Raw genomic sequence first — 13,667 nt, 5'->3', positions numbered from 1 at the left:
CGGCTGAGTTTTTGCATAGTCCGGATTCCTCTCTAATGATTTGAAAAGTCAACCTACATAAAGCTAGGAATTATAACTCTAATAATATAGCAATCTTTGCAGTCTGTTTTGTACTTTCTAACTTCAAAACTCTTGGAGGAAGCGTAGTTTCACATATTTCGACGGCATCACCGAATAACCGATTGAGCAGGACAACACTGGGAAACGCACGCTTGTCGGTTTTCTGGTTCGTGGAGTGAAGTGGTGATTGTCATTCGGCAACAGTCGCCGAAAATTCGTAGCGTGAGTTCTTGGTGCATAAACTCTCCATAGAATTCTGCTGAAAGTATTTGATGGTCAAATTACTTAGTGTAGTTTGGTACTCGCTAGCGCGACGCCTACTTTCTGAGCGGAGATAGTCCGGTGCTTCGCATGATGCGATCTGCTCGGTAGAATAGTAAACATTTTATTTTTGGCGGCTTTGCGATCGCAGAAGGAAACTAAGAAAGCTATACTAGAAAGTTTCAGATCCTAGAAAGTTGTCCTAGTTGACGCGAGGCTTTGATCTAAAACCAACAAGAGAGACGGACCTTGTTGCTGCGGTCTCTTCGTTTTGTGTCGTCGTCCATTTCTCTGTTTTTCTTAAGAAGAGAGACAATACCTCATGGTTAAGTAGCGCAGGATGATTTCGTTTGTTCTGAAGCAGGCAGTCACCTATTCGTGCTTTCTGTTTTGCTTAGGAAGCATGGATGCCGACTTATATGACGAGTTCGGCAACTACATAGGACCCGAACTTGAGAGTGATTCAGATGACGAAGACGCAGATCGGTACGACCGCCAAGATGCTGACGCTCAAGAGATGCAAGAGGTAACTAGGAAGATTGCGCGCCTGAAAGCTACGAGTTTGTATTGATGTACAAGATTGCTTTTTGCGACAGGATGACGACATGGATGGCGGCAGGGATGACGACGACATGGGAGACATGCAGGTTGTGTTACACGAGGACAAAAAGTACTACCCTTCTGCAGTTGAGGTGTACGGACCAGATGTCGAGACAATTGTACAAGAGGAAGACGCTCAACCCCTCACTGGTGATTTCGTTGTTACTGCTTTTGTCTTGTACCCTGGAATATTGCAAACACAGTGCTTGCTCTCTGGTACTTGAAATAGTTTCCAACAGAGCACTGTCATAACGCCTCTCATGTTGACAGACCAGCTGTTCATGTGGAAATTACTCAAGCGACATAAGAGCTTGCCAGCACTTGTTTGTGTGTGGAACCATTTTATCTTTTGTTCCTGGCTGCTATCGAGCTGTTGCGGCCAATGCAAGTCAGCCTTTGAAACTCATGGTATTGTTTCCTGCTGGGAGGTTTTACACAAGTGATCCTACCTTCTTGTGAGTGACCATGTGTTATGCATTTAGGACTAGTCTGGCAGAATGAACATGAGGAATTGCCTTGCTCATGTGCCATAGGCACGCTGTTAATATAATGTGCATCATAAGTTCAGCATACAGACTGACTAAAATTCTACAGAAACATCTGGAAAACTGCAATGTCTGTTGCGATCCTGACTTCTCTGTCATTGTGAGATGTCCCATACCATCTCAGTCAAGCCACACTCAGATCATACAACCTTTAACACAGCATTCAAGCTTCAAGCATTGCTCATGTATATTAGTAGGAGACAATGGATTTCTGCTCAGAGGGGACATGAGTTGTGTAATAGAAAATAAGCTCTGTTGTTGCTTTATCAGAAGTGTAGTGCTGATACATCAGGGAACTTGATACAACCAAGTTCACGACAGGGCTAACTTGAACATAATTGCCGTTTTTTTTTTTTCACATAATACTTTCCACTCACCAAATGCCAAACGTGACCATTCTATCTTGAGATGGCATATCTACAGGGTAGCATTCGCTTGATTGTAGTATGCACCAGTTGGCTTTGCTTTACCTCATGGGAAGCCACTTCAGGGGTTGGTAAGACCTTGTGTTTGCAATTGCTAAAAATCAAATCAAGACAAGGGAGGAAAGTTCATTTTTCTAGTACATACTGCACAGCTGAGATTGCAAAGCTCAAAACACGTAAGATTTTGGTGATGCAAAGGTTGTAAAAGACATGCTGTACAAAAACTTAGTAACCAAAGCTTTAAAATCTACTTACTGGTGGCAAACAGATGTCTGTTTTGCAAGTTCTAGGCTGCATAGTAAGAACATCCACAAGATTAATGTTAGAATGCAGGTCTTCGAAAGAATGCCAACCGTTTGATAATTGACGGTGACTACTGAGGTCTTGCCTGGTCACTGTCTCCATTCTGTCTGTTGCCTTCTAGTTTACTAACAGTCTGTCTCATTGAATCTTTCCAGGTACATGCTTACTGTTTTGGATAGTAAAATTTAGCAAAACTGAAGAAAGTGCAGGAAAGGGCACATTTGCTAACTAGAGACAAGAAATGCCTATGAAAGTACAAGCAGAAGCTATTGAAGGACTGTAGTACTAGTTTGTACTGTTATTTTGGTTTTATTATGAATTGTGCACTACATCAGCGACGAATGTTATTTGAAGTAATAAGCTTTATTTGGTGCCTCATGGCGTAGCACAGTACCTTGTTTAGGTAGATTTATCTGAAACCATGAATTTTGCGGCCCTTGCCTTATCTGATGTTCACACTTAAGATTCGCTGCTGCAAGTTTTTTACAGGAAGCAGCCATGTAGAGACCTGAATATTGAGGTAGAATGCACTGAACATTTTTTTGTGTTATCTCTTGGCTTATACGTGTCCAAGTGTCATATAGAAAGGAGCATTTCGCAATCTGCTTTGTTTATTTAAGCATTAAGCTTAACTCTTCTTCGGTTTATCAGAGGGAAAATCTGCTATTTTGTACTTACCTAGCTATGGGAAAGCCTGACTAGTCAAAGTAATGATGCTTAGCGGCCATCATGTGGAAAGAAAGAAAAGGGGTAAGTCGGCCATCACCATTCATATGATTTGCTCAGTTTTTGTGTTGGCAAATGGAGACGTCGCTGTTCAATCTTACATAGCTAATTTACACACTGCAGTGGTTTCTCGCTTAAATCTTGAATGAACCAGGCAACTGCCAATGATAAATGTGCTGTAAAATAGAGCTCACATATTGCTAGTGTGTAGAAACAAACAAGCAGTATATGCTAAGGTACTTTTATTGATTTATTTATTCATTTGTTTGAACCTACTTCCAGCTCAAATAGGGATTGCAGCAAGTGTGGAAATGTCTGTCCCAAAAAAGCAGGTTCCCCTAGTTGATGGATAAAGAACCCAAGCAGCAAAGCGTTGTGTTGTGCACACTGTTTGGGCAAGGTATTCACATCACTCTGTGGATCAAAGTATGGCAGAGGCGGAGCACTGTCAGTCAAAGAACTAAGCCACTAGTGTGGTATCATCTGTCCCAAAAAGCAAGCTCTCTTAGATGATGGATTAAAAGGCCAAGTATATTAAGCAATGCAACAAAGCGTTAAGTTGTCTTGCACACATTGGTTGGGCTAGAGGTTCAGTGCATCAAGGTACAGCAGAGGCAAAGCACTGTCGGTCAGAGTGAAGGTGCTAGACATTGGCTTATTTTTGCCTTATGGAAAACAGTGCATGAAAATTAGATGTCTTTTTTTTTTTCTGCAGAGCCTATCATTGCCCCCATAAAGCACCGGAAGTTCTCCTTTGTGGAACAAGACTTGCCTCTAACAACATATGATCTTGAGTAAGAGCCCTTTCTCATGTATGACAGGCTCGCTCAGTCATAACAAATCCATTTTTTCCATACAGGTTCCTGACTGATCTGATGGACAACTCTGAGCTTATACGTAACGTGGCTCTTGTAGGCCATCTGCATCATGGCAAGGTATGACCAAGGATTGCATTATCTTAAAGCACATGTTACCACAAGTGGACAAAATTCTTATCATGAACAACAAATACAGAACACAGGGGCTAGACTTTAAACAGCAAAGCATAGGGTAAACCGAGCCATGATATAGCTCTTTCCTCTTTGATACCCTGGCTGCCACCTTTCTTAAATTGGCTCATGCATGTAGTCATGTTACCAGCCACCTGATTTCAGTCTATTACTTGGGGTGTGCTGGTACAGTTTAGTCCCCATGTGTGCCTAACACTCGGACTGGCACAAGATGTGTTGGCAGTAATCAGTGTGAACCTCGTTTGACAAATGTGCACATGGCACTTGTTGTTATGATTGGGGCAGAAAACAGCTGTTGATGCCAGTCATATGGTTGTGTGAGTAGGTGCCGGAAAGGTGAGGTGGGATCCATTTTCACAATATTGATTAGTGTTTTGTTATTGTATTCATAAAGCAGTGCCCTTCCATGGGTAGAAACATAACTTGCGTTGGGGTGCAGTGCATTCTCTCTTCCTTTCCTCTACTTTTACTGTTCTCACTTGCCAAGCATGCACCAACTAGCCTGCTGTAAGGTTCAGACAGTGTTTTTACATGACACTAGGTTATGTTTAGAGGTCGGACTTTTTTTAATTTTAATTGAAAAAAAAAAACAATGAAAGTGTGCCAAATTCAGTTTCCAAAATCGGTCTTTACTGAAAAAAGTCAGCCAGAACTAACTGGCTATGGAGTAGGAGTTGCACATGGTGAAAGGAGAAAATTTACAAAGTATGGAAGCCAGGGGCATGCTGAGACAGTGGGGCCATCAGATTAAGTAGAGAGGTTGTGTGTTTAGAGGCATTGCCCTGCTACTTTACGTGCCTGTTCAGAACAGGAGGCTTCACCTACTCGCCAAACGTCATCTGCCAGGCTAACGCTGCCCGTTTCTGGTCATCACCCACTTAGGGCAGTTGCTTGTTTAAGTAGGTTTCTTCTCTGCATATAAGGACATGTAAGGACACTGATATGAAACAATGCATAAGCATCACAAAAAAGTGTGATGTTCTGGCTACCGGTTCAACAGCAGTTTCATTGCTGCCATCAACACTGAGACCACATAATACTTCACCCTCTCGATCAGCCCAGCCCAACGGCCCAACGATAGCTTGGCATCATCACAAAGGCTGCTCCCATACACCTCCAATTAACCCTTTCCCTTGTCAGTTGCGACTGCTTTACCCCATGCAAGCTTCCTAATCTTATCCACCTATCTGACTCGCTGCCGCCCCCTGCTGTGCTTACCCTCCCTTGGAATCCACTCCATTACTCTAAGGAATCATCAGTTGTCTTTTGTTCACCTTACATCCCGTGCCCATTTCTTCTTCTTGATTTCGACTATAGTATCATTAACTCGTATCTGTTCCTTCATCCATTCTGCTCTCTTCCTGTTCCTTAACGTTGCAGCTATCATTTTCCTTTCCATACTGCACTGCGTTAACACAACACTAACATGACAACTAAATATTTAAAACTAAAATTGCACTTGCATTTTTGTCTGATGGTTCCATCATTTAAATTTACTTACTTTATAATAACGATAGCATTTCCTTTTGCAATCACAGATCTGTGCATGATCTTTTTTGTGTTAATTACTGATAAATTGACTGCTCATGCACAACAAAGTTCTATACAATCTCTAAGCAATTTTTGACTGCACAGGAGTACCACATTTTATCAGCGAACAAAACCAAGAACTGCATTCTGAATGATGAAGTAAACACCGAAAGAAAGTCTGCCAAATTTTCCAAAAATAAAAACTGAAAAGCCCAACTCCCACTTATGTTTCAGATGTGTTACGTGAGTTTCACTTTTTAAACAACTTTCCTCGGTTTTGACTTCTCGTGGGTTGAAAGTATTGGCAACGATTGCTGTTCGTCTCGTTTCTTTTTTTTTTTTGTCTTCTCTTTTACAAACTCGTTAACTGATGCAAACAAGTATGGATGTGCATTATTGTTAATATAAAAAGAGCACTTTACGCATGATGGCTTTATGTAGGTCGCTAATGAAATAATGTTTCTTTTATAGTTGCTCTTCCTTCAGCTTATCTCTTTTGAATCTGCGGGGTGGCTGTTTCCAATCACTTTCCCCCACTTCTTCTGTCTCGGGCTGCCCCCCCCCCCCCCCCCCCCCCATTTCCGATTGCAATTTCTCCCAAAGAGTTCTCTCCACCTTCTCCTTGGTCGTACTTGAGTCCTCTTCCCTTCGATGTCCATCTCTAACACACTTCTTCTGACAGACCCCTCATCACATGACCAAGCGAACGGCTCCTCCTGCAGCTTTGCTCCTATGCTTGCCACATTAACTGTGCCCCTTATGTGATCATTTCAGACCGCACATCTCCCTAAGCACTTGTATCTCAGTCACTCTCATCCTCTTCGTTCTCCTTTTTATTCAGAGCTGCTTTATAGAGAGGGTATGTTTCTTTATTGCTTGAGCTTAAAGAGTGCAAGAAAGACGTATTGGCTCAAAACTTCGTAATGTTAGTTTACTTATGTTCTTGGTTTATTGCCGCCAGCACACCGTTTTACCAGCTTTTGTTTAGTGCATGGACAAATCACTGTGGAATGGCTGGGGTCACAGATGACAGCTTCTGCAACATTCGAGGTTGTTGTTGCGTTTTAAGCGCTTTTCTCAGATGTTTCTTGCAAGTTTCTGTAAATTTAGTATGGACTGGCGCAGCGGCAATTTGAGCTTCAGTGACCACAAAGTTCACTTGCTTCTGTTGCCACTGACGAGTAGTTCTGTTCTTTGTGGCCACAAGTTTCTCCAGTGAAGCGTTCATTTGAGGGTCTTGCCAGCAAGCCCTTCTGTTGTCCATGACATCACCCATGCCTGTTGTAACAGCCACTTGTCATTGTGAATGAGTCTGAATGGTGGGGGCATTCACAGCTACGTTGCAGTGTCTGGTAACAAAGGCATATGGTGAAGAGAGCCAACAAGCAACTGCACTTTGCTCTTTTGCAGACTTCTTTTGTTGACTGTCTGATTGAGCAAACCCATCCACACCTGCGTGCAAAGGAGTGCAAGAATGTAAGTTTGATTAATTTATCATTCATAGTAGATTTGCTTAAGCATGCGATTCTTCTGTAGTTCACTAATGTATTGATTATTATTTTGCAGTTAAGGTACACTGACACGCTCTACACTGAGCAGGAGGCAAGTTTTCATTTTGTATTGTTTTATGCCTTTTTGCTTGTGACACAACATGTCTTGCCTTCTTTAGAGCAAAAGCTTTGGCTTGACTGGTTGCCTCATTCATATTTTTTTTTCATGCAGAGAGGAGTGAGCATCAAGGCAAGCCCCGTCACTCTTCTGCTGCAAGACCTGAAGCAGAAATCCTTCATTTTGAACGTCTTTGACACACCAGGTGTGGCATTCACTTGTCGATTCCATACTTGAGTGCTGTTGTGGCCTTTGCTGTTGCAAGAAGCAAGGAATTTTTTTGTTGGAATGAACATACTTCTGACTTGCCCATACACATTTACCAGCAAGCACATTTGTCAGTAGAGCTTAAAGAGCTGTTGATTTGGCCATTGTTTACTATGTTAGGTTCACATAATGTCTTAGCAAAACCCTTTTTTTATCATTTGCTGTTTTTGTAGTGATTACCGCTAAGATACAGCTGTTGTACACTTTTCTCTTGAGGGATATATTGGTTTGTTCATAGAATGCTGTGGCCAAGTACTACACCAGGGTGGCCAAATCCTGTTCTGGTGAGGGAGTGCGTTGTCGGTTCTGGTCACCGAGATCAGGCCGCACCCCAGGCCTGGTTATGCAATTCCATCGACAAGCAGAGTTTTATTTTATTATTTTAAAACCCGGTGGAGAATTGCGCTGCACCGGGATTCGAACCCCGGTCTTCTTGCATGCGAGGCGGACTCTCTACCTCTACATCATTGCTGCACCATTGCTGCTGTATCTTACCGGTACTCACCTACGGGGCAGAAACGTTGAGGCTAACAAAAGGGGTTCAGCTTAAGTTGAGGACAACGCAGCGAGCCATGGAAAGAAAAATGATAGGTGTAACATTAAGAAACCAGAAGCGGGCAGAGTGGGTTAATGACATCCTGTTCGAAATCAAGAGGAAGATATGGGCTTGGGCAGGGCATGTAATTCTAAGGTAAGATAACCGCTGGTCCTTGGGGGTAACGGAGTGGATTCCAAGAAAAGGCAAGCGTAGCAGAAGGTTAGGTGGGCGGAACAGATTAAGAAGTTTGCAGACATAGGGTGGGCGCAGCTGGCAAAGGACAGGGTTAATTGGAGAGACATGGAAGAGGCCTTTTACCCTGCAGTGGGTGTAGTCAGGCTAATGATGATGATGTTTTTGTAGTAGTACTAGTAGCATACTTATAACCCTTCAAGACATCTTTTAGGTGTGTGCAGCTTCTCAGTTATGCTTGACCTCACTTGCATTTCAGGTCATGTGAACTTTTCCGATGAAGTGACCGCTGCCATCAGGCTTTGTGATGGGATTGTGCTCTTCGTTGATGCCGCAGAAGGAGTAAGTGCAATCAGTGAAAAATTTGGTCATAATTATTTTGAAGTGCAACAGTTGTACTGAAAAGTTTGTTTCTTTTATTTAGGTCTCTATCAGTCTTCCAAAATCAGCTGTATTCTTGCGCTTAACATTCTAAATGTATTTGGATGCAATCAGATATGATGCCTGGGTTTGCCACATAGTGTTTTTTCATGCACAATGTACATTTTAGAGTACATACCGTGTAGCCTTGTCCTGGGAATAATGGGTCTTGATGTTCTTTTCATTAGGTCTGTCTGAACACAGAGCAGCTGCTTAAACATGCTGTCCAAGAGAAGCTGGCCATCTGCATTTGCATTAACAAAATTGACAGGCTCATGCTAGAGCTGAAGTTGCCACCTCAAGATGCTTATTACAAGTTGAGGAACATCATTGATGAGATCAATTCATTGATCACGTAAGTTATTTGCTTTGCTGCTATATTGGTTTTTGATAGGGTGCTGTTTAGCATGTTTACACTGACTGGACACCAGTGTAGCTGTGGTGAGGAAATGCTGTAATGCATTGTAATTCTAGTATAGTTAAACTGAACACTCTTGAGTTCTGAAAAGAAACCAGTATTCTGGGAACTAGCTCATTGAAGTACCTCTAAAGGGTCTGCAGTCTGGGAGCAAAGAATCACTTTGCAAAATGGGATTGGTATGAAACTGCTTCTTTGCACCAGGCTTTCTTTCCACACAAAGTGGGCTCCATGGTTTACTTTAATAACAAGTGTGCAGCATGTACAGAAAAATGCAGTCACTCAAGTACCCTGTAATAAGTAGCAACTAGGTCAAAAATTCGAAAGTGAAGTGCGAGTGGTGGTCTGTGTGGCACTTTTCTTCAGGCAAGTCAGATGTGATGGCATTGGTCTGGTGAGGTGTTCATGCCAGCTGCTGCACTTTCGACATGCCATGGGATGGTGATGCCACTTTCATGTTGGTACTGTCGGGTGATTAGCGTGTCATGTTTCATGTGGGCCTTAAAGGGACTAGTATTAAACAGTTTGTTTCATGTGGGCCTTAAAGGGACTATGAACGGTTTCAAAGATTGCCGGCAAATGTGTCCAATGCGTAGAACGAAAGCATTTGGGCATTCACGCTAGGTGTTAGTCCTTGGAATGAAGCCAGCAGTTTGTTATCAGTTTTTAAATACCAAGATGTTTACAATTCGTGGGCCAATTTATCACTTTGTGGCGTTGTCTGGAACTATTTTTTCTGGAATGCATAAGCCACAAGCACTGATGATGTCATGCTGAGCAAGAGGCCACCAGACGCTGCCATTCGCTGCAACCACAACGTCATAAACACACTTCCCATAAGGGGACAGTCATCTGTAGTCGTTCCTGCTGCAACCGGGCATGGCAGACTGAAGGGGAGGGGAAGGAGGCGTGGGGTGGGTGTGCCAGGGGAATGTAGTCGGATGAGCCTTCCGATGAGTCATTGCTGCTGTCACGAGCGTTCGTCAGCAGCAGGTTTCTACACAGGGCATGCTTGTAGGGGTCAAAGCCCATCCAAGCGGTCCCTTGCAGAAGGTCCATGATGCGCTCCCAATGACAGTGGTAAAAGGTGCACAACTGATAGGGGGGTAAGCGGGCATGGCCACCTGAAGTAAACAGAGTGCTGACACAGGCGAGGCACACTCCTAACCTGTTTTCTTTATTTTTTTTAGGCACCCCAGAATGTATATGTTGAGGGGGGAGAGGAGGAGCGTCATTATTAGTCAGTAATATTTTCGCTGTTAATGAAACTAGCTCAGAAATTTTTGTGGCGTGGTGACGAGTGATGGAATACCTATTGCTTCTCCGCTTTTCTTAATCTTGGTAAATATTGTTTCATAGTTACTTTAACAACCCAGAAAGGGAAGCTGACTGGAAAAGCACGTCAGCTCTTGTTTTGCAGCTAATCTGTCTGCCTAGTTGAAACAGTGCAGATATGTGGCGCAGGAAGGGGCTGACACAGCATTGGTGCTACCACTGCCTAACTGTACTGTATACAATATTGTTACGTGACGGCAAGCCGGTGAAGGCAGGACTGCATGAGAGATGGTGGTAGAATGATTTAAAGGGAAGCTGAAATGGTTTTCAAATCGCATGAAACGCTGTGGTGGGGAAGAAAAAACCTTGAAAACCGTGTGTGTAAATTTTTTCCCGATTCTATTCGAAAACAGAGCTGCAATCGCTTCTTAAAAACCCGCCGCCGGCACTCCCTCGTCACTTCCGGAAGCGCCGGGTGGGGGGATGGCAGAGAGGGAGAACTGGCGGAATTGACGCCATTCACGGAGAGTCGGCCGGCCGTCCGGCTGCGCTTGCTTCGCTGCGGCCGCGCTTTGGCGAACCACAGATCAACTGCCAGTGCCGTTTACTTTCTCTCGTTTGGGTGTTCTGTGTAATGCTTGAAGCCTGTACCAGTTTTGGTATGGTACTCCTTTCGAACAGCGCTCAGCACACAGCTTGGTAGAATCCGTCAGTTGTTCTCCCCCGCCTCTTCCACGTTAACCAGACAATCGGTGGTAAGCAGCATGCCGAAACTGCGTGCACAAAATATGTGCATCAGTATTTCTCTTCTCGTTATATTACTTTCTTACCTGTTTGTAAGCTCTTTGCCTTTTTCAGCTGGTTCACATCCATGCTGAGCTAAGGCCACTTCCAGCACTGTCTTGAAGGCACACAGTCTTGAACTTTTTTGAGCTCGTTACACACTGTGTGCCTTTTTTGCTTTTTCCTGATTGCTTGCACCTCATGGAAGCACATGCAATTCTCTTAATCTTTCATCAGCGCGCAGCACATGCAGCTGCACCTAACTGAACAAAAAACTGAATATATAAGCCTAGTATACTTGAGCAAAGCAAACATTTGCATTCATGAGCTCTTGGTCATGGCTGACGATCGACAATGGCACCAGAATTCATACAAATTTGTCCTTGAGTCAGTACAGCAAAGTGATCGAGCAGCGGTACGCATATATCTGCCACAAGTAATTCTGCTCGTTATATCGATACGCAACAGCAGCAGCTATATCTCGCTGCACACTAGTTTTGATGAGCAGCACTGCGAGCTACGAAACGCAGCCATAATTATTGTTCAAAAGCGTGTTTGGCATGGAAAAAAAAAAAAAACAACGTACGGGGGTAAGTGCAGAAGCTTCATGGTTGAACAGTAGCCTGAACATGCGACAGAAGGAAAGCGCACACGGGAGCTTCCTCCCGGTCGCCTAGTCTCTTCGCGCTGCAGTACAGCAGTGCACCCACTCCAACTCATCAAGTTTGGCATTCTTTTGTAGTTCTAAAAGGCCTTCGGGGATAATTAGGCAAGTAACTATAAATAAATGAACAAACAAATGCTTTACCTCGCGTGACTCATGTAAGCGTACCGGTGATCTGAATTAGATCACGTTTACAGGCGTTACAAGAAGATGGTGGCCAGGCTTTTATGCATCAGCGGTACACAAAAACGTTTTGGCGCAATTTACTTTTTTTTTTATTGCCACTTGCACCTACAGAAAACATATGCACGCGCATGCACCTACGCAAAACATACGTATCAGTTGAGATTTGGTTTTCATGTTACCCTGGTAGGACGTGAAAGGCCCATACTGAGTTAACGAAATTTCCGGCTTGCAGGCGCCGCCATGCGGTCGCTTCTCTATTACTTGGCTTCTTATCAGGCGGTGGCAGCAGTTTTCTGTTTGTCTGTAGTTCTCAACAATTTCGGGATAGGTTTGCGCGCGCTCGTCCAGGTTCCGACAGTCCGGCGGTTCCACGGTTACCCGGAAGCAGAGAATATGGGAATGCGCCGACTACCCCGGAGTCAACGAAGATATTGATAGCAGAGAAAGCTGGGAAGTCCTGCTGCGCAGCGGAGAACCGGCTTGGTAGAAACAAGCCAATCCGCCTGGCGGCTGATGCTGCGAAGAGACAAAATCTCTTTGTTAGCCTTTAGTCACGGAGGCTCCGGCCCCCGCCCTCCAGGCCTGCGTGCGGGGGTCGGTGAGTAGTAAGAGGTCTCCATTTCCGCTGGGAATAAAAGCTGTCATCCACCCATCCATCCAGTTGAGATTTCCAACACGTGAAAATGTCGCGACTTCACTTTCGCTGCTGGCGCACTCCGCGTCGTCGTTGGTTCCGCCGTTTTCTGAAGCTGCTGATGGCTCGAACAAGCATGGTGAAAGTCCAAACTGTTCAACACTGCTTGAATTATCCATAATTTTCAAAATGTAGCCCTTAAAAGCCCGCTGAAGCAACGCACTACACCGCAATGCCGTCGGTGCCGGCCGGAGATCCCAGTGGATGACGTCACAACGGTCCCGATCAATCGCTGGCAAGAGCGACGTTCGCTCAGTGCCCTGAGGCGACGGGGTGCGTTTTCTTCCAAAAAACAGCTTTTTGCGTTTATTTCCGCTCTTTTTGAATAAGATATCCTGTTTCAGCAGACTAAAAGCTACAAAATGACGTAGAGAACTCATTGTTTTCGAAAAGTGCTTCAGCTTCCCTTTAATGGCGGTAGGCCTAGCACGAGCGGTCTGTGCCGCACCACTGCCCACTTTGTCGTCTTCTAGTCCGTGACACTACCCGGGGCTGCCGAGCGATTGTCCCGATCGCGCAAACTAGAATATTGGCACTGAAGATGAAATGCTGTATATGACGATGGGCAATGATTGAATATAGTAGGAGGTGAAAGCCTTGCCGCCATGGTAGATGAGACGATTGGCGAATGAGTCACGGCCCACGAAGCATCTGGTCTGCAGGGTGCCAGGAGCCATCGGCCGAGATTCTTGGACTCACCGAATGGCAGGGGCAGGGGAACAGTGTCCTCGTGTGGGCAGCATCTCGGGTCAGTCGGCTCATTCTGGTCACAGCAATATCGTCAGTTCTTCGTGCCTTGTGGTCGGTGCGGGGGACGGGGCTAGGGTAAGCGGTGAAGTTGGTTCTGGTCTAGCGGGTTGGGACACAGCCGGGCGGGGTGGACCAGCTACACACGGCCGATGACCATGGCAGGCTCGGGACGCCGAAGCTCCGGGACCATGATGGCAATGAAGGGACCTCAGCACCTCACACCAAATGTTATGTGACGGCAAGCCGGTGAAGACAGGACTACATGAGAGATGGTGGTGGAATGCTTTAATGGCGGTGGGCCTAGCTTGAACGCTCCGTACCGTGCCACTGCCCACTTTGTTGTCTTCTAGCCCGTGACAGTATTATAGGTAATGGTGCAGTCATTGCAAGACAGAGTAGCCATTTCCACTGT

The 13,667-nt window shown here is 44.8% G+C and overlaps 1 protein-coding gene across 1 annotated transcript in view; it reads left to right on the top strand.

The window, feature by feature from the left end:
* Nucleotides 1-143: 143 nt before the first annotated feature.
* The window catches only part of LOC144125530 (116 kDa U5 small nuclear ribonucleoprotein component), a 30,184-nt gene continuing 16,660 nt past the window's right edge, over nucleotides 144-13,667 (top strand). Inside the window, exons 1-10 of the mRNA XM_077659013.1 lie at nucleotides 144-282; nucleotides 720-847; nucleotides 918-1,071; nucleotides 3,636-3,714; nucleotides 3,780-3,855; nucleotides 6,871-6,936; nucleotides 7,027-7,062; nucleotides 7,183-7,273; nucleotides 8,325-8,407; nucleotides 8,674-8,840. Of these exons, the coding sequence (XP_077515139.1) occupies nucleotides 725-847; nucleotides 918-1,071; nucleotides 3,636-3,714; nucleotides 3,780-3,855; nucleotides 6,871-6,936; nucleotides 7,027-7,062; nucleotides 7,183-7,273; nucleotides 8,325-8,407; nucleotides 8,674-8,840 (875 nt within the window). The 5' untranslated portion in view covers nucleotides 144-282; nucleotides 720-724. The remainder of the gene's footprint in view (nucleotides 283-719; nucleotides 848-917; nucleotides 1,072-3,635; nucleotides 3,715-3,779; nucleotides 3,856-6,870; nucleotides 6,937-7,026; nucleotides 7,063-7,182; nucleotides 7,274-8,324; nucleotides 8,408-8,673; nucleotides 8,841-13,667) is intronic.

This window comes from Amblyomma americanum, chromosome 3 (assembly GCF_052857255.1).
Source record: "Amblyomma americanum isolate KBUSLIRL-KWMA chromosome 3, ASM5285725v1, whole genome shotgun sequence".
NCBI lineage: Eukaryota > Metazoa > Arthropoda > Arachnida > Ixodida > Ixodidae > Amblyomma > Amblyomma americanum.
Note: the sequence above shows the minus strand (reverse complement) of the source record. Positions and strands in the feature narration are given on the sequence as shown.